Below are 21,946 nucleotides of genomic sequence, written 5' to 3' on the forward strand. Positions count from 1 at the left end.
CAGAGGGTTGCAATTCCATTGAATTGGGGATAGTTTAACCAAAATATGCCACAAGACCTAGAATTGCCATGTGTATCCCACAAAAAAGGTTCACTGTTATAACATAACTTTTTGATGAATTTAAGCAAAATTCCCAGGCTTACATTTTCCATGAGAAGTTATGTCAAAATTCTGGAAATGTACCGGAAAGTTTTCCGACCCTTTGCAACCCTAACCTTTATTTAACTAGGCAATTCAGTTAAGAACAATTACTTATTTACAATGCCGGACGATGCTGGACCAATTGTGTGCCGCCCTATGGGACTCCCAATCACGGCCAGTTGTGATACAGCCTGGAATCTAGCCAGGGTCTGTGGTGACGCCTCTAGCACTGAGATGCAGTGCCTTACACCGCTGCGCCACTCGGGAGCCCAGAGTGACCGGTTGGGTGATGGATAAAAGTATGTTTGATGAATGGAGGCCCTATGTTGCTGCTATCTACCCTTTACCAGAGATGAACAGGCATAATAACTAGTCTCAACTTAAGTATATCACACACAAAAGGCCACCAACTACAAAGCAGGATCCATCAGCTTACTTTGATAACCAAAAATATCTATAGATTTTTTGTTTCTTTAAAGGGGACGTTTTTATATGTGGCCATATTTACACTCTTTCTGAGCTTGTAGTCTGTGCATTCCTTGCCATACACTACAATGCATTATGAAAATGTGTCTAAGCATGTTATAAAACACTCCAAACCAACTCATATTACATCAGAATCTCCTTCTGGATAATGCCTCTGTACTACATTTTTTAAAGAATGTTCCACTATCCCATAAATCCATATTTTTGTTGTAAAAAGCATAATTCAAACATGGTTGTATGGCACAGTGGGAAAATAAATAAATAATTGAGTGCAGAGACCTCAAGAATGAGATTCTGGTGTAATATGAGTTGTTTTGGACTACAACTACAAGCACATAAAGAGTAAAAAATAAGGCCACATGTAAAAATGGGTGAACTTCCTGTTTAAGCAAGCTAAACTCATATCTTTTGGGTTGTTGAGTCAAAAAGACAATGGCCATTTGAAGTTCATCTTTCAAAAAAATACAAAAGTGATTTCAGAATATTTTGGCAAGTTAGCTAGCCAACTCCTTGATCCTGCTTGATTGTATACCCCTCTGGGCTACCTCATTACAAGTCGATCGTTCCCATGCGATCGGCTGATGAAGATGAAATCAAAAGGAAATAAGAAAACGGAGCAACATGAAACATACCATTATCTAACAATAGGGGTATTTATTTTTTATTAAATTACTGTTAATGTGCCGTGTCACTAGATGTTTGACACATGTATTCAATACGAACATAGCTATATTCAACTCACATGTTTTGAAGGTTACTTGGTTTCAAAATATAATGCGTAAGACATTTTTTTTTATTACACAGAAGTTGGTTCAACCCAGCAGCAGGTCAGAGTTCATAATTGCCGCAGTGTGTGCGGCTGTGCGCTGATGTTACTGGGATTTTAATTTGTTGAAAAGTGATTCATCGAATTTTTTTTAGAAAATAGAATGGCCTCTGGTAAGTTTAGTGTGAACTAAGTGTACGTGATTTGTTCAATATCATGTTTTTGTGTCACGTTTGTTGTAAAATGTTAAATGAAACCGCTGAGACGAATGGTCTCAGTTAGCGAGCTAACGTTAGTTTAGCAAGCTTTCAGGCGCGACCATCAGAATAAACACTAGCCATAGTTTGTTGGCGAGTTTATTATCTCTCTTATCATTATTATTATAACGTATGCCGCTTTCTGTAAACGTACTTTGTTATTTTGACTCACTCACTCATATTTCTTATTGTTTCGTTTCTCTTGTAGTTGAGAATTGACCGCCATTTTTGTCGCGCAGCGTGGTCCTGTTAGTACCGTGCTAACTAGCAAGCTAACGTTGTTAGCTAGTCAACGAGAAACATGTATATTATTGGCTACGGTAGTTAGCTAGCTAGACAACGTTAGCTAGCTATCCAAGGCCTGCTATTTTCACCGTGTATTTATATACATTTCATATTGACTTGCACTGCATTCTTTATGATAACGTAATGTTCCCATCTAACGTTGTCACAGCTTACCATGCTAGCTAAGTTTACTTGATATAAACTAAAGTAATCCAGCAAGATAAGTTAACTACAGGTTTACGTCCGGGTTGATACGAAAATCTTTGCTAACATTCGTATTATGTGACTTGTTCAATGGCTAACTAACAGATAGCTCATTGGCTAGCTAGCTACCGTTAGTTGTAGCAATTTCGTCACCCAATCACCCATATCCTTCTCGTTCACAGATTCGGGCTACGGTCAGCCTGGCGCTCCAAGGTAACGTGACATCACAATGAATACGTTAGCTACTCAATGTTGCTTTCAAGTTGCCATGAAACGTATCTATTTAGCTACCACTCTTTAGCGATTATACAACTTCTAAACTATCCAATTAGCCACACAATGCTTGATTCACTTCAAATGTCTAATGTATTGTTATGGTTTTGACGGGTTAACTAATTGATTGTAGGCATATCCACAGTTATCCTGGCTTCAGCGCACATCGGAAGTCTATTGGTTGGACTCCGGGAATTGTGAATCGTATTGGTGGGTTGTGACAGAAGAAGATATAGCTTGCTACACAAAAAAACGGTTTCCTGTCAACAAAGGCATATGTATAATATCTAGGAACTCTACTTACCAGATGAACCCCACCATATTCCTGCTGTCTAGATAGTGGTAGGAAGTCTTGGGTGAAGTGTGTGGTCTAATGGCAGCCCGCTGTCTAAATCTACAGGAATATGGTGCTGTTCGGACAGTAGTTGGTTTGACTTTTATTTGATAGCGAGGAACACATTTCACTTTACATCTGGTAAATGGAGTTCCTAGAGATTATACATATGCCATGGTTGACTGGGTATTTTTTGGGGGTGAAGCCGGCTATATTGTGGTAGGGTTATTTTCCATGGCCAGCCACCAGAATGATGCACAACTCCGGGAGTCCAACAAATAGACTCACAATGTGTCCCAAAGTTAAGTTATGGCCGAGTTTGTTGCGATGACGTTTAATCAATTTAACCATAAGTTGACATCTCTGACGTTGTGCTTTAGAAATAAACTTCCAAATCAGTTGTTGGGGGTGTTTACGTTACATTAAAGACATGTTCCGGTACTTTGGTGACTAAAAGCAAAAAAAATTTTTTACCTCCCACTTTGGGATGGATGCGTCAATGTGTAGTTCATACATGCATGATCTATGAGCAGAATAATTGTCTTACCTCAATTAGCCACGAATTCCCTAGTTTGAAAAACTGTTTTCTTGAAGTTGTGCTGCGCCATTTTCCTACATTTCCCCCCCAAGTGGGCCAGCCCCTTAGCAATTCTAGTTCTAGCCAATCAGCATCAGCCCTTGTCATTTGAGTGGCAGCTAGCAAGAGGCCTGCCCAGCGTTATCCAATGAGGTTGCCGGGCGGGCCCAACGGCTCAGTGGAGACAGCAGAAGGGGGGGAGCAATGTCGTGGTGCACATATGTGATGTAGTACGTACATTTTCGGTCATCACTTTTGACTCGTGAGTGCTACTTTCAGAACTACTGGCTAAAAAGTATACAAAAGTACCAGAGAATGTCTTTAAGATATCTAACTTTCCCTCACCCTCCCACAGCTATGGAACGTATCCTCCTGCTCAGCAGAGCGGGCAGGTATGTGTGGCACCTCAATTTCTCACTGAGTATTGTTTGAAACTATTTTCTATGTTATTTCATCACAATTTAGTTCATTTGACAGTTCAATGCTTATTGCAGGCCTACGGTCAAGGAAATGGAAGTGGCTCGTATGGTGGACAGAGTCACGCTGGCTATGGACAGTCTGGTATGTAAAACTTATATAGAGTCGTGGGAAATTATTTGAGTTCTAGAAGTTGCTGTTTTTAATACATAACATTTCTTTTTTGTTTTTCCAGCCGAGAGTTATGGCCAAACACAGGCAGCAAGTTATGGCCAGCCTTATGATGGCTTTGGGCAACAAGGCTCGGATTCCGCTGCTGGGTAAGGCCACTGGCACTACATTAAACTAGTATTGCTTGCAGTTACATACTTTGCCTTTCTAGTGGTCTAATATCCTTGCAAATGTTACCTTTTTGATAATTATTAAACTCGTTGTTGGTGTCAAGAGAATAATTGTTCTGAGAACTTCTCAAGATATGGTGGCGCTGACAAGTCATCATACAGTCAGCCGAGTTCCTACGGTGGCGCCGCTGACGGCGGCTCTTATGGACAAGCTCAAGGCGGCTACAGAGGTCGAAGTGAAGGTTAGTTATTGTATCCATTTATATATTACATGGCACTGATTTTTATTGATCAATTGTCCAGATGGCCTGCAAATCTCTGCATACCTTTTTTCCTGTTTATTTGAGATGGAGGATCAGTGATTCATAGCCATCTTTGGCCAAGACTGGACTGTTTAACTATGGCTGAATGCCTCTAATAATAATAATAAATAACTTTTCATTGCATAAGGATCTCGTACATATAAAACAAAGTGCCATATAAAACCGGAAATTAAAACGTGTTCAAAGAAAGACAACACCACAACTCAAAGGGCTTGTGTGCCTGTGTTTTGCCCCAGGTGAAGGCGGTCAGGGCAGGAGGTATGGTGGAGATGATGGGGGCTCAGACAGGGGCTCTTCTGACGGGTATAGAGGCCGAGGGCGTGGTGGGTACGAGCGTGGGGGATACGACAGGGGTGGAAGAGGCGGCCCTCCATCCGGTATGGGGTAAGTTCCAGAGCGTGACCACCCGCAAGGTACTTCTGCAACACCCATGCCAGGTAGATGTTCCTTCCAACGCAATGCATGATACCACCTCACCATTCTGATCCATCACCCCATACCTCATCCACATGGACTAATACCTTCTCACCCCCCACCCCACCCTGCTATTTTCACCTGGGATGTGCTTAGGGCTGGGCGATATGGCCTAAAAATCATATTTACATTTTTTCCCAACTGGTCTAGTCACAATATTACTTCTTGATTTTTGAGAAGTTATCTAAATATGCTTTGTTGTGCAATTAAAGGGCAATACACTGCATTTCAAACAGTCAGGAATAATCTAATGATTCCAGGGCTTGTAAAATTATACCTAGGCTTAATATAAGCCTTCCACAACCATTTTTATTTATTTTTCACCTTCATTTAACCAGGTAGGCCAGTTGAGAACAAGTTCTCATTTACAACTGCGACCTGGCCAAGATAAAGCAAAGCAGTGCGACAAAAACAACAGTTACACATGGGATAAACAAACGTACAGTCAATAACACAGTAGAAAAATGTATGTACAGTGTGTGCAAATGTACTAAGGTTAGGGAGGTAAGGCCATAGTGGCGAAATAATTACAATTTAGGATTAACGCTGGAGTGATAGATGTGCAAGTAAAGATACTGGGGTGCAAAAGAGCAAAAAATAAATAACAATATCGGGATGGGGTAGTTGGGTGTGCTATTTACAGATGGGCTGTGTACAGGTACAGTGATCGGTAAGCTGCTCTGACAGCTGATGCTTAAAGTTAGTGAGGGAGATATAAGAATCTAGCATCAGTGATTTTTGGCAATTCGTTCTAGTCATTGGCAGCAGAGAACTTGAAGGAAAGGCGGCCAAAGGAGGTCTTGGCTTAGGGGATGACCAGTGAAATATACCTGCTGGAGCGTGTGCTACGGGTGGGTGTTGCTATTGTGACCAGTGAGCTGAGATAAGGCGGGGCTTTACCTAGCAAAGACTTACAGATGACCTGGAGCCAGTGGGTTTGGCGACGAATATGTAGCGAGGACCAGCCAACGAGAGCATACAGGTCAAGGATCGGTAGGATAGTCAGTTTTACGAGGTTATGTTTGGCAGCATGAGTGAAGGAGCTTTACCTAGCAATGACTTATAGATGACCTGGACCCACTATAACCATAAGACCCACTAATCATTTAATTATTTTATCAAAATAGTTTAACCTGCTTTTTGCGCAATAAACACAGATCTGGCTTTAAAGGCTGTCTATGAAAAATGTAACTTCTGTTACAAATTTAACAATAACCATGCACATCTACTAATAATGACTAACTTCTTGTAACAGGCATTATAGAAAATAAGCACAGGGTTCAATCTCAAGCACAAGTGCTAGTGAGTAGCCAAGTGATCTTTATATTTCCAGTTTAGCCAACTTTGATCTATTTTCTTGCTAACAAGGCACAACAGTTGCACTGTTATGAATCGACCCGTCTGTCCATCTCCAACTGTTGGAACAACAGCCTGCCTGTAAACTTTGTTTAGATATTGAAGTCAAGTGGCCTACCTGAATAAGATGCTTATTTTTCAATTAGAACAAGTTGCCAATTCCTTTATACATTTATTTTTATGCTCATTGCACATTTATGAAACAGACCAGACAGCAGCACATGTCTGTGGCTAAAATTATGCTAGCGGTACCGCAGTGCCGTGCATGACAACTGAGCATTTCTTTTCCACAACATGTTCATTCATACTCTCGTTTTAATAGGGTCTGTTCTACATTTTGGGAGTTGAGACATATAAAAAGATAACTTGTCTATTACAGTAAAATTAATGTAAGCTTTTCGGTGTCCATATGACCGGAGACGAGACAAAAAAAGACACAGAACGCTCAAAAACGAACACAAAATGAAAACCTTGAATCTTGCTATACAGGCATTTGGAACATCGCGTTAAAACTAAAGTCGATATCGCCCAGCCCTACATGTGCTATGTTTCACCTTGAGGGTTCACTCATACAATTTGAATTCTATTTCTATGGTTTCAATGACCTGTGAGGCAATAACTTGTATTCCATCTCAATCATAAATATGCATGCAATATTCTAGCTGATTATGGCCTTGCTAGCAAATGGCAATAAATGAGAAGCTCAGAAGGCTTGTGGGACAGATGACATGGTGGGGTGTCTGCTACTGACACCTGTGGTGCAAAGAGTTAAGTGGACACTGTTCACCTGACCCCCTTTATGAATTACATAGGGTTTTTGAGGATTAAGTCACTTCACCATCCAAGGATCCTGTAGACCCCAGCTTTTTTACATCTTCATTAACAAGACATAGTCAGGACATTCGCTTGCCAGAAATCGGTTCACCTTGCAATCTCTACAGGGGTCAGTTCTGAAAACGTTTTGTATTTGACAAGCAAGTATAGATCTTGGCCAAGTAGCTTTCAGTGTAGAGGACCTTTTAGCCTAACCCAGTATTTTGTCAAGATTACTTTTATCTATGGCTATCATTTGAAATTGAGACATTATTTGTAACTGGTAGCTTTTAGCAACCACTTTAGTAGTGGCATTGAATAACGCGTACAGTATTTCTACTGTCACATTCTAAAAATTGCTGACAATCTAGATTTCATTTTACATGGTGCCTGACAAGTAATAGACATCAGAGGCAGGTTGGATTGCTTCAGCACATGTATATCAAATGTGGCGTCAATCTAAGATCTATCTGCTACGATGCCTGCTGGCTGTTATTATGACTGCTATTTCCTAATGAAAACCATTCATTGGCTGTTTTTGTGCACAGTTAAGACTATAGTCTAGCTGGTCTCTAGGAGTGAGGTTTGTTTTTGCCCCCCCCCCCCCCCCCCCTTGTTGCTTTGAGAACCTCCCCATGAACGGTTTAAACAATGCCCCAGAGTGATCTCTTCTTGAAGTGACCTGATTTTCACAAGTTAAACCCAAGAAACATTGTAAGCTGCTGTACATCAACAGGTTTCATTTAAGTGTTGTATATTTGACATGGAGACATTTGTATTGTGTTAACTTTGGATCTACATTTTATACTACAGGTTTCAGTGAATGAAATAAAACTTGGACCTCAGCTAATGGAGCTCATATAAGCACTCAATGGAAGAACACTCGAATTGTCGAGTGCCGCAACTATTCAAACCATTTCGACCTATTAGTAACTTTTATCAAAAAATGTTAGCCAACTGAATGCTGTAACTAATCTGGTCTTGTAGCAATCTAAATTGACACATTAGCCATCAGAGGCTCTTCACTCATCAGAACCTACTTGTACATAGTGGGAGTTCTGCTTAGTTTTGTCCATTTGATCTTAAAATGTCCAAGAATAACACTTTCCCATGTGAGTGGGAAGACATTTCCACGATAGTCGCACACCATGGCAGGAGTGCATACTGATGGGGATGTAGGGGAGCTTTGAGCTCTGTTGGGACAAAGGAAACCCATCATATCTACAATTTTTCCTCTGCAGAGGTGGTGACCGTGGTGGCTACAAAAATTACGGTGGTAAGTGACGAGCATCAGAACTGTCTCGGTTGGGGAGGAAAAAGGTTGATTAGCAAAGATAAAAACGGGAGTGAGAAAGAAAGCAAAACAAACTGAATGACACCATTTTCTTGTCCAAACCTCAAGGGCCTCCACCTATTGTTCTTAGGGATGGGGTTTTCTCATAAATGCTCTTTAGGTCTTTTAGCACATGACACCTGAAGTTTATACATAATGGTGTTGTTGCATGAGGACAATGTTGAATGTAAATGACAGAAGATAAGATGTGTGCTGTGGCGAAGAAGGAAACTGGCTAGAAACTGGATTTTTATTTATTTTTTATTTCTTCTAAACTCAAACATTTCTGCCCATGTTGGAAGGTGTTGAGATATATATGATGCAACCGTCTCAGCACTGCAGCAGAAAGCTGTAAACTGCCTTATTCGAAATGTTTTAAAGTAGCCTCATGCATATACTGTATTGGTAGAGAGTTGGGATTCTTGTTTGTATGGATGTTGAATGCAGTTGTGTTGTGTACAAAGTGCATATTCTCATGGATTTCCCCACCTTTCCCATTTGTTGTGTTTCAGGTCCTCGAGACTACGGCTCAAGGGATGAACCAAGTGAGTTGCACATGCTTGTTTGCTTCTAGTTGCCCTGAAATTCTATCTAGGGTTTGACTCATCCTGCAATCATGCCAGACTAACACTGACCTCCAGTCTCTCACAAGCAAATGCCACAGAACAACAGGCTGGTTCAAGTGATGCATCTGCTGAGTAGTACCGCGATGTTTGTCCCCAGCTGGAGGTAGCGGTGGTAGCCAAGGTAGCGGCAGCGGTGGGGAACAGGACAACTCTGACAACAACACCATCTTTGTCCAGGGACTGGGAGAAGATGTCACAAGTGATGAAGTGGGGAACTACTTCAAACAGATTGGGATCATTAAGGTATGGGTGTAGGGATTGTTTCTGGATGGGGACTGCTTCTCCCTATTCACTTGCATGGGTACTAGTGGAGGGGGGGGGGTAAATGTTTAGTTAAATATCGCAATGTTATTTTGGACCATATCAGACCTGCAGACATTTTGAGTACCATGCACACAATTTGAGGTCAAAATACGCGGGTACAAAAAAAACGCCCTTAAAATGGGCTACTATTGGCACATTGTGGTTTTTGACTCAACCGTCTGAAGTTGGCTCCTTAGTTAAAGTGTCATTACGACAAAGGTAGTTAGACAGATTTTAGTCAACTAAGGTAGTAGACGTGAGCGCATTGACGAGAAGGAAACGTGCAGTAGTTCAGTGCACGTCGCTGCGTCAATGGAAACGGACATGGCAGAGAGCTGTTCTGCTAATACCGTCCTTTACATGAAGTTGTTACTGTAGATTAGTAGGCCTATGTTAATTAATCAGGTATTACATCTACATTTATCTAGAAAAATTAGTAATTGAGAACGCTTTCATTTAAGGCAGAACACAAGACTTCATTCAGTGTTGGCTACATGGTTTAAGACCAGATTTCAGGAAATGGCAGTTACACGTTTTTCAAAAATGCCCCAAGTTTCCTGAGGGGGAGCTAGTGAGCTACTGAATAGCAGTCAATTACCAAGTACCCATAAGTCTATAGCTTACAATTCCTACTGAGGCTGTCTAATGCCAACATCATTATTAGGCACATGAAAAAAGTGCTTTTGCCTATAATTTGAGCCGTGTGGGTGTCGTATGTGCGCTACATCGCTGACCTGGAATTCATAAAAATTCAAGGTTGGCAGGTCTGCAGTGTTATATTGATATTTTGACTCGAGTATCGATTCGTTAAACCAAAAGTTTGTAGAATTTTTTTAATGTTGTTGCTAGGTAGCCGTAGCTTAGCAATAGTCGGCTGTACCTGCGCCAAAACTATATTTTTCATCCTATAGCTTGTTCTCCATCATAAGTGAGCCGGCATGTTTTCTGCACTGTAAAACAAAATTTGTTTTATTCAAGAGCACATAAATAACATGTTCCATTCATACACAGCATACCTTTGTGGTCTTTACAAAGGAGCATAATTACATTCACATGTTAAGGGTACATTTTTGCTGTATAGAGCACATATTTCAAGAGTGAATAGAATTTGGATAAAGCCCCAGAATACAGAATGAGACCAGTACGGTATGTCAGGAACTCTGACCAGACACCTTATACCTATGCTGTCAATGTTGCAAGATTGATGTAATTCTGTCAGCAAGTTCCCCGCATAGACCTATCCACATCTTTTGAGGGTGCATGTTAATTTTTCCAGCATTTTGTTACACATTTCCTTGCGGCTGCTAAAAGATAATTTACCAATTTAAGTGGAGAGGATTGGAGTGTATTCACAGGAACAATACCTAGAAGGAAATGACATGGGTCTGGTTGAATAATACCTGTGATGTCCTGTATAACATGGGGAATTTCAAACCAAAAAGACTGGATTTTTGGACATTGCCAAAATATATGTGATAAAGTACCCATTTGTCCACATTGCCTCTAACACGTAGCGGACATTCATTTTTCTTTTTTTTATCAGGGCTCATAAACTATGTAGTACTTTGAATTGAAACTTCCTTGTTCGGTTGCATGTGGCTTTATATAGTCTTTTCCATACATTTCCCCCAACTCATCTGATATCTGCACCTGTATTTCCACTTGCCATAGATTACCTAAAGATAATATTACCATTTTAACGATATTGTGATCCAAATTTGAAACGGCTCCAATGTTTTCCCCTTGATAAAGTAATTAAATCATCTCGTCAATAGGAGTAATCGGCTCAGTCGTTATTTGTTGTTGTAACCATCCTTTTTTAACAATCCATTTCCTTACTCGCAATAAAATCAGTGTCATCGCAACACATATAGAATTGTGAGAATTGCAATACATAATGTATTGGCGCCTAAGTATCGTGATAATTTATTGTGAGGTCCCTGGCAATTCCCAGTCATAATGGCTACCCAGATTTGTGTCACCGTGTTAATCTTTGTGTCCTGTTTTGATAGTTGAACAAGAAGACTGGCTTGCCCATGATCAACCTGTACTCTGACAAGGCTACTGGAAGACTGAAGGGAGAGGCCACTGTCTCATTTGATGATCCACCTTCTGCCAAAGCTGCCATTGAATGGTTTGACGGTAAGGGTGTACTCTCTCTTCCCGTGCACGTATGCTGTTTACAGTTCTTCTGTTCCATTCTAATCTATGTCCATTTTCTTCTAGGCAAAGAATTCCAAGGGAAAGCCCTCAAAGTGTCTTTTGCCACCCGAAGAGCTGAGTTCACGCAGAGGGGTGGCGGTGCAGGAGGAGGAGGAGGAGGAGGGAGAGGAGGAGGAGGTGGTGGAGGTATGTTTCATTCACTTTCATGTTGACAAGCATTCAAATGTTGCTGCAACTGCCTGTGGGTGAGTTCGCCAACAAACACAAGATTATCTTTGTGCTAAAGATGCCCTTTAAATCCATTGAATCTGGTTTACGATATGAGTGCATCAGTCCGTAGGGACCCCAAATGTAACATGAATCGGGCAGTAAAACTCCAAGGGGTGATAGGTCTATTCCTGATTTTTGCGCATCTTCAGCATTTAAATGCTTGTAGAAATAGATTGCGCAATATTAGGCTTTATTAGTTGAGTGACAATCTTATTAGTTGAGTGACAACCAGGGCCGTGCTCAGACCTTTGTTCAGGTTCCCCATCAGCAATAGTTTTTTGTTTGTTCTTGCTTTAAACGATAAGTGTCATCATAGTCATTTTTAGATATACACAGTAAAGTTGGTAAATTCTATACAAGGACAGCAATCACTTTTGCGAGCCGCGCATCATGGTTGATTCGGCCTGGAGGAGAAGAGAACCTCCCTGAAAAAAGCTGATTTTTAAATGTAAATATTGATACATAACTAACTCAAACACTTATTTGCAAAAATGACAACTGTAATTAGTTGGTGACGGTGAGTGCAGATCATAAGTGGGGGGTCAAAAGGCATACATTACCACCACCCCATTATGAGGTGTGGTAGATGCCCAGTCTCCCGAAAGAAAAAGTATGTGCACCCTTTGGAATTACCTGGATTTCTGCATAAATTTGTCATAAAATTTGATCTGATCTTCATCTTATTCACAACAATAGACAAACGGTGTGCTTAAACTAACAAGTGCAATATGTGCCATGTAAAAAAAAAAAAAAAGCTAATGTTTAAGTTCCTTGCTCAGAACATGAGAACATATATTTTTATTTAACCTTTATTTAACCAGGTAGGCTAGTTGAGAACAAGTTCCCATTTGCAACTGCGACCTGGCCAAGATAAAGCATAGCAATTCGACACATACAACAACACAGAGTTACACATGGAATAAACAAAACATAGTCAATAATACAGTAGAAAAATAAGTCTATATACAATGTGAGCAAATGAGGTGAGATAAGGGAGGTAAAGGCAAAAAAGGCCATGGTGGCGAGGTAAATACAATATAGCAAGTAAAACACTGGAATGGTAGATTTGCGGTAGAAGAATGTGCAAAGTAGAAATAGAAATAATGGGGTGCAAAGGAGCAAAATAAATACAGTAAGGGAAGTGGTAGTTTGGGCTAAATTATAGATGGGCTATTTACAGGTGCAGTAATCTGTGAGCTGCTCTGACAGCTGGTGCTTAACTTCTTATGGCTGCAGGGGCAGTATTGAGTAGCTTGGATGAAAGGTGCAGAGGGGTGCCCAGAGTAAACGGCCTGCTCCTCAGTCATAGTTGCTAATATTTGCATATTATTATTAGTATTGGATAGAAAACACTGAAGTTTCTAAAACTGTTTGAATTATGTCTGTGAGTATAACAGAACTCATGGCAAAAATCTGAGAAGTTCCACTTCCTGTTTGGATTTTTTCTGAGGTGGCAGATTTTCAACCAAGCTCTCATTGAAATCACAGCGAGATATTGATGAGTTTTCACTTCCTATGGCTTCCACTAGATGTCAATAGAACTTTGTCTGACTCTAATGTGAAGGGGGGCTGAAGGAGACAGGAATTAGTCACCACTGCCACGAGCTGACCATGCGCGTTCACGTGATAGGCAGCTCCGTTCCATCGCTCAACTGAAGTCAATCTAATTATCCAGTTGGAACGTTATTCAAGATGTATGTTAACAACATTCTAAAGATTGATTCAGTACATCGTTTGACATGTTTCTACTGACTGTTATGGAACTTTTGGACATTTCGTCACGTTATAGTGGACGCGCTTTGTGACTTTGGAATTGTTTACCAAACGCGCTAACCAAAGTAGCTAATTGGACATAAATTACGGACATTATCGAACAAATCAAGCATTTATTGTGGACCTGGGATTCCTAGGACTGCATTCTGATGAAGTTCATCAAAGGTAAGGAAACATTTTATCATGTATTTTCTGGTTTCTGTTGACTCCAACATGGCGGCTAATTGTGCTTTTGTTCTGAGCGCCGTCTCAGATTATTGCATTATTCGCTTTTTCCGTTAAAAAAAAATTGAAATCTGACACAGCGGTTGCATTAAGGAGAGGTATATCTATAATTCCATGTGTATAACTTGTATTATCATCTACATTTATGATGAGTATTTCTGTTGAAACGATGTGGCTATGCAAAATCACTTGATGTTTTTGGAACTAGTGAACGTAACACGCCAATGTAAACTCAGATTTTTTAATATAAATATGAACTTTATCAAACAAAACATGTATTGTGTAACATGAAGTCCTATGAGTGTCATCTGATGAAGATCATCAAAGGTTAGTGATTAATTTTATCTCTATTTCTGCTTTTTGTGACTGCTATATTTCGCTGAAAAAATGGCTGTGGTTTGGTGGTGACCTAACATAATCGTTTGTAGGGCTTTTGCTGAAAAGCATATTTGAAATCGGACACTTTGGTGAGATTAACAACAAGATTACCTTTAAAATGATATAAGACACATGTATGTTTGAAGAATTTTAATTATGAGATTTCTGTTTGAATTTGGCGCCCTGCACTTTCACTGGCTGTTGTCATATCGATCCCGTTAGCGGGATGCAGCCATAAGAAGTTAAAGCTAGTGAGGGAGATAAGTGTTTCCATTTTCAGAGTTTTTTTGTAGTTCGTTCCAGTCATTGGCAGCAGAGAACTGTAAGGAAAGACAACCAAAGGAGGAATTGGCTTTGGGGGTGACCAGTGAGAGATACCTGCTGGAGCTTGTGCTACGAGTGGGTGCTGCTATGGTGACCAGTGAGCTGAGATAAGGCGGGGCTTTACCTAGCAGAGACTTGTAGATAACCTGTAGCCAGTGGGTTTGGTGACGAGTATGAAGCGAGGGCCAACCAACGAGAGCGTACAGGTTGCAATGGTGGGTAGTGTATGGGGCTTTGGTGACAAAATGGATGGCACTGTGATAGACTGCATCCAGTTTGTTGAGTAGAGTGTTGGAGGCTATTTTATAGATGACATCACTGAAGCCGAGGATCGGTAGGATGGTCAGTTTTACGAGGGTATGTTTGGCAGCATGAGTGAAGGATGCTTTGTTGCGATATAGGAAGCCGATTCTAGATTTAATTTTGGATTGGAGATGCTTAATGTGAGTCTGGAAGGAGAGTTTACAGTCTAACCAGACACCTAGGTATTTGTAGTTGTCCACGTATTCTAAGTCAGAGCCGTCCAGAGTAGTGATGCTGGACGGGCGAGCAGGTGTGGGCAGTGATCGGTTGAATAGCATGCCTTTTAGTTTTACGTGCATTAACTTTTCTGCGCTACGGATACCGAATACGGGTTCACTTTCCTAAACAACCGCTGAATTGCAGGGCGCCAAATTCAAAAATATGACAAAAAATATTTATAATCATGCAATCACAAGTGAAATGTACCAAAACACAGCTTAGCATGTTGTTAATCCACCTATCGTGTCAGATTTTGAAAATATATTTTACAGCGAAAGAAATCCAAGCTTTTGTGAGTGTAGCTTTCAATGCTACATCAGCTAGCCCCAAATTAGCTTGGTCACGAAAGTCAGAAAAGCAATAAAATGAATCGCTTACCTTTGATAATCTTCGGGTGTTTCCACTCACGAGACTCCCAGATACACAACAAATCTTATTTTTGTTCGATAAATATCACACAAAAAACGCCATTTGGGTTGCGCATTATTTTGAGAGAACAAAAGCCGTGTTCCGTTTGACAAATCCCCAAAAGTATCCGAAATGGTCGTAGAAACATTTCAAATGTTTTTTATAATCAAACCTCAGGTTGTCTTTAACAAACATAATCGATAATATTTCAACCGGAGCATAACCTATTCATTAAGAGATAATAGCTTTATGGATGAATTATCTTAATGCAGAAGACTAGATACACTTTTCCCATGAAGAAAAATAGTGACTTGCTTCAGCTCTTCAACATAATTATTTGGGCAGTGGATAGGATAGCCTGAACATGTGAAAGATGGTTTGGTGTCTCTAGCTTGAACTAGGTTTGGGCGATATACCCGGGTATTTTGAAATGCTGACTGACCAGGTAAAAGCTTTGATCACTTATCCCTCACTTGTTAAATCCAATTCAATCAGTGTTGATGACGGGGGGGGGGGGGACTGGTTAAATAAAGATTTAAGCCATGAGACATGGATTATTTGTGCCATTCAAGGGTGATTGGTTAAGACAAAATATTTAAGTGCCTTTGAAAAGGGTATGGTAGTAGGTCCCGGGCGCACCAGTTGGTGCTCAAGTTTCCCGTGTATCAAGAATGGTCCACCACCCAAAGGATATCCAGCCATCTTGACATAGCTGTTGGAGTCAACAAGGGCCAGCATCCCTGTGGAATGCTTTTGCCACCTTGTAGAGTCCATGCCCTGACTGGGGGGGGGTGCGCACAACTCAATATTAGGAATGTGTTCTTAATGTTTGATATACTCAGTCTATATCTGTATGTATGTATGTATGCATGTAAACTCATTAAAAAAAAATCATTTTTGTTCAATGAACCATAAACAATTAATGAACATGCACCTGTGGAACGGTCGTTAAGACAGTAACAGCTTACAGACGGTAGGCAATTAAGGTCACAGTTATTAAAACTTAGGACACTAAAGATGCCTTTCCACTGACTCTGAAAAACACCAAAAGAAAGATGCCCACGGCCCCTGCTCATCTGCGTGAACGTGCCTTAGGGATGCTGCAAGGAGGCATGAGGACTGCAGATGTGGCCAGGGCAATAAATTGCAGTGTCCGTACTGTGAGACGCCTAAGACGGCGCTACAGGGAGACTGGGCGGACAGCTGATCGTCCTCGCAGTGGCAGGTCACGGTGTAACAACACCTGCTCAGGATCGGTACATGCAAACATCACACCTGCGGGACGGGTACAGGATGGCAACAACTGCCCGAGCGAGTTACACCAGGAATGCACAATCCCTCCATCAGTGCTCAGACTGTCCGCAATAGGCTGAGAGAGGCTGGACTGAGGGCTTGTAGGCCTGTTGTAAGGCAAGTCCTCACCAGACATCACTGGCAACAACGTCGCCTATGGTCACAAACCCACCGTCGCTGGACCAGGCAGGACTCACCGTCGCTGGACCAGGCAGGACACTGACGAGTTGCGGTTTTGTCTCACCAGGGGTGATGGTCGGATTCGCGTTTATCGTTGAAGAAATTAGCGTTACACCGAAGCCTGTAGTCTGGAGCAGGATCGATTTGGAGGGAGGGTCCGTCATGGTCTGGGGCGGTGTGTCACAGCATCATCGGACTGAGCTTGTTGTCATTGCAGGCAATCTAAACACTGTGTGTTACAGGGAAGACATCCTCCTCCCTCGTGGTACACTTCCTGCAAGCTCATCCTGACATGACCGTCCAGCATGACAATGCCACCAGCCATACTGCTCGTTCTGTGCGTGATTTCCTGCAAGACAGGAATGTCAGTGTTCTGCCATGGCCAGCGAAGAGCCCGGATCTCAATCCCACTGAACACGTCTGGGACCGGTTGGATCGGAGGGTGAGGGCTAGGGCCATTCCCCCCAGAAATGTCCAGGAACTTGCAGGTGCCTTGGTAGAAGACTGGGGTAACATCTCACAGCAAGAATTGGCAAATCTGGTGCAGTCCATGAGGAGGAGATGCACTGCAGTACTTAAATGCAGCTGGTGGCCACACCAGATATTGACTGTTACTTTTGATTTTGACCCCCCATTTCTTTGTTCAGGGACACATTATTCCATTTCTGTTAGTGACATGTCTGTGGAACCTGTTCAGTTTGTCTCAGTTGTTGAATCTTATGTTTATACAAATATTTACGCATGTACAGTTTGATGAAAATAAATGCAGTTGACAGTGAGAGGACGTTTATTTTTTTGCTGAGTTTATAATAAGAAATATGTTGAAGATTTGAAAGTGGGGACTCTTGCTTCGCAAGCCCAAATAATAACTAGAAGTCAGCTTTTGCAAGCCACAATTACTTGTTTCTGTGAAATTACTCCTAAAGAAAGATTTTTGTCCATCTTAATTGACTTTGATGGGACTTTTTTCAGGATTCACTGTAAATGCAATAATGCAACTTGGCACAAATCAGCTACTTTCACAAAATCTTCCTCTACTGCTCTCCTATTGAAATCGAAACAAGAAAGTATACCGATCAAACAATACAGCTATTTTACTAACCACATCAACATTTCCTCAAACATTTTTTATAAACTGAAATGGACCACTTTCCCAAAAAGTTACAGCGTATGAAGTCTTCATTTACTTCGCTGCTATTCAAATCCGAACAAAAATATCTGCTACCAAAAGAGTTTTAGTAACCGCGTTACATTTGAAATTGACAACTGTCGCATGACTTTAGACTTAAACTTAGAGGGTATGATATATTGGTATACTTTTCTACTATTCAAATCAATAATCAGAATAGAATGATCTACTACCAATCAAGTTACCGCTGTTAGCTGGTATTGAGTGACAAAAAGCAGCTAGCTAATATCAGCGAACAGCTCTCATGTCGTCATTGAGCAGGCCAAACCGAGCCGTTGCCATAGATACTCATAGGCAGAGGAGCACATTGGGTAGCACAGGAAAAATGATGAGGGTGATTGAATTTAGAAGAGAGTAATGAGCAAGGGGCTGGAACCCTATTATAATAATTATTTTTTATCTTTGGAGACCTACAGATTTCAAACTTGGCGGGATGGTGTAAAATGATGCACAAATACATTTGGTTGCCCTATAAGCCACCTTGGACTTCAAAAGGTTAGACCCGCCTCATCGTTCAACCTAGTCTTGGAATATGGCACATGGGTTCCTCTACTCGAAGAACAAATTTGCCGCCTGGACCAATGTCACCGTGATGGATCATCCACCAAACAGTGTTGTACGATGATGATCTGTTTAGTTATTTAGATTTTTATGAATTATCTTTGAAAGACAGGGTCCTGAAAAATTGACATTTCTTTTTTGCTGAGTTTAGTTAGTCTTTAGCACGCTAATCTTCTTACACTGTTTAAGCTACAAACGCTGTTCAAACTTTAAAACGTGTAGACAGGTCAGGATTGAGTTGCTTGTATACAACTTTGATATCTTATTTACTTTTTAAACAATTAACTGATGTTTTTGGAACCCCTTTGTTGAAGCTAGGCCTTCAGAGGTACTTTGTCCCTTGCAGTTAGTTAAGTGGTGTTTGTCGCTCTCTAGGTTTTGGCGGCCGTGGTCGTGGACGTGGGTTTGGAGGAGGAGGAGGAGGAGGAGGTGGTGGTGGACCCAACTTTGACATCAAGGGAGGGGACTGGCCATGTCCTAACAGGTATTTATTGCAATATTTTATTTGAAGCATGACAGATGCAGGTAAAACTATTTGGTGGGTCATCCATTGCACATTGTATGTGTCACTGAATTCTGTTCCCACCCGGCACAGCCAGAAGAGGACTGGCCACCCCTCATAGCCTGGTTCCTCGCTAGGTTTCTTCCTAGGTTTTGGCCTTTCTAGGGAGTTTTTCCTAGCCACCGTGCTTCTACACCTGCATTGCTTGCTGTTTGGGGTTTTAGGCTGGGTTTCTGTACAGCACTTCGAGATATTAGCTGATGTACGAAGGGCTATATAAAATAAACTTGATTGATTGATATGGAATGGCTACATCTTTGAATGTGATTGACAATTGTTCCCCTCTCCTTTTCAGTTCTTGTGGCAACATGAACTTTGCCCGTAGATACGAATGCAACAAGTGTGGCACACCGAAACCAGGGGACAGCGGAGGAGGTATGTAAGGATGGCTATGAGCTTGTTGTAGAGAACTGGTGTCAGGTACACTGTAGGGGAACTTGAGTCATTTAACCACATACTATAAACTATTACTGCTCTGTAGGAGAACTTGCTCTAATGGCTGGTTTGTGTTTGCAGATCGTGGTGGTGGAGGCCGAGGGTATGGTGGTGACAGGGGCGGCGGCGGCTATAGAGGCCGTGGGGGATTCCGTGGAGGTGACCGCGGTGGTTATGGTGGAGGTGGATATGGTGGTGACAGGGGCTACAAGATGGGAGGAAGGTAAATTGATCACAGCTTAATTTCCAGCCCATGCAGTTAGATGTTTGACCAGGAGAGGACATACCTGAGACGTGAAAGAACTGTAGAATATTGAATAAGGGTTACTTTTTTTGTCCGATTTTTCTCTAATACTAAGATATTTCTATATTAAGCTAGCTTCATGGTACAGTATAATTTACTATGGATCTATTTCCCCTCTTCCCTCAGAGGTGACCATAGAGAAGACAGAAGAGACCGGCCATACTAAGGATTCACATGGACACCATTCCAGAATGCCCAGGGGTTGGGTTGGGTTAGGGGGAAGGGAGTGGGGGGGGGATTGATCTACACTTTAATTTGCATACCTTTCATTACCAATGCATCACATGTATTGTTTCTGATCTGTCTTGTCGAGAGGTCAGGGAAATATGTGCAACTACTGTGAAAGGACTTTTGTGCTGATAAGCAGGGTTGTAGGTGTAGAAGGGGGCAGGGTCAAATGTCATTTTTTTTGTTTTCATTTCCCTGATTCTACTAGGTCCAGGCATCGTGAGGTAGACTTCTAAGACTTCGTATCATTGTTTTGTCAAATTTAAATGAACAGTTTTATTTGGGTTTCTCTTTTTTCCAGATGATATTAAACTGTTCTGATCTTAGTGTCTTCATGTATGTTTTATTTCAAATTTCTAGTTAGTATTTATAAAATTTGAGTGCTTCGGTAGTAATTGCTAAGTAGTCAAAACACAAGCAACATACTCCAGCACTAAGTAAGCTTGTGGTCAGCTTTCTAAATATCTTTAGGTCAATTAATTTGAACAATATTGAGGTAGCCTATACAAAGTGCCAAGAGAAGGGAAGTTTTGACATTCTAGCCTGTGATCTGTGGGTGGTACTGTCCCTCCCCTATGTGAGCAAAATGACTAGGACAGGAGTGGCTCGTGTGCCGGTGTGGCCTTCACAACACTGAGATCACAAACATTGATATTGCCCTGGCTGTTGCACATTAGACAAGCAGTACTTAGAAATATCTTATTTGGATGTATGGTGATGTCTGTGGGGTTAGTCTAAGGATATTTCAAGTGTCATACAATGAGTTTGACTCTTCAGACCACAAATTGTGGCATATTGGCACATGAGTACCAGCGCAGTTATAATCCAAATCAACGGTTTGCACGCTAGTGTCAACGGACTGGCGGGTCGAGACCTCTTGAGGCAGAGGTATGTTTTTGTATTTTAAGCTTTTTAGTTTTATGTTTACAACTTTATAACTAACCTATTTTTGTTACAATATATTTTAACACTGGCTGCATTTATACAGGCAGACCAATTCTGATCTTTTTTCCAGTAATTGTTCTTGACGAATCACTGATCTCTTTCAGAGTTAATCTGATTCGTCAAAAGGCCAATTAGTGAGGATAAAGTTAGTATATGCTGTTGTATACAGATGAATGAATAAAGCAATTTGACTCACTTAAATTGAGACAGATATCATATACGTACAGCAACTGTCAATTTAGAGTCTGGTTGTTTTTAAGATGGATAGGTAGGTTACCTCAGATTGAGTAAAATCCATTAGAATCTAATGCATCTTGTGCTCAGGGATGGATGAGTTTTGTGGAGTATTGTTTTGCCTATATGACTTGGGCAAATTCTAGCATGTGTTTGACCTTCCAGCAAGATTCCACAGCCAAATTCTGGCAGGTATAAAAACCCAAATGAAAATGAGCATCCTATTCTACTGTGGTTACACTGACTGCCCACAACACCTTCATTACATGTTATGATGTTCAGTATTATAGCCTAACATTTGAAATGTTTTACCCAACTCAATTTGTTATTGTATTTCCATACACACTGAACAAAAAATATAAATGCAACTATTTCAAAGATTTTACTGAGTTACAGTTCATAAAGGAAATCAAATCAATTGAAGTCAATTAATTAGGCCCTAATCTATGGATATCACATGACTGGGAATACAGATATGTATCGGTTGGTCACAGATGCCATAAAAAAATGACGAAGGTAGGGGTGTGGATCAGAAAACCAGTCAGTATCTGGTGTGACCACCTTTTACCTAATGCAGTGCAACACATCTCCGCATATAGTTGATTATAGTAGATTGTGGAGTGTTGTACCACTCTTCAATGGC

At 41.1% G+C, this 21,946-nt stretch overlaps 1 protein-coding gene across 1 annotated transcript; it reads left to right on the top strand.

The window, feature by feature from the left end:
- The first annotated feature begins 1,459 nt into the window (after positions 1 to 1,459).
- LOC120028344 (RNA-binding protein FUS-like) lies at positions 1,460 to 20,455 on the top strand. Its single transcript, XM_038973562.1, has 16 exons — positions 1,460 to 1,566; positions 2,322 to 2,352; positions 3,679 to 3,715; positions 3,818 to 3,884; positions 3,976 to 4,060; positions 4,214 to 4,323; positions 4,641 to 4,788; positions 8,289 to 8,323; positions 8,893 to 8,925; positions 9,104 to 9,249; positions 11,322 to 11,451; positions 11,536 to 11,658; positions 18,971 to 19,079; positions 19,453 to 19,532; positions 19,674 to 19,815; positions 20,023 to 20,455. The coding sequence occupies exons 1-16, from the start codon at positions 1,557 to 1,559 to the stop codon at positions 20,060 to 20,062; spliced, it is 1,326 nt and encodes a 441-aa protein (XP_038829490.1). The 5' UTR covers positions 1,460 to 1,556; the 3' UTR covers positions 20,063 to 20,455.
- Positions 20,456 to 21,946: the final 1,491 nt, after the last annotated feature.

This window comes from Salvelinus namaycush, chromosome 34, assembly GCF_016432855.1.
Source record: "Salvelinus namaycush isolate Seneca chromosome 34, SaNama_1.0, whole genome shotgun sequence".
NCBI classification, from domain to species: Eukaryota; Metazoa; Chordata; class Actinopteri; order Salmoniformes; family Salmonidae; genus Salvelinus; species Salvelinus namaycush.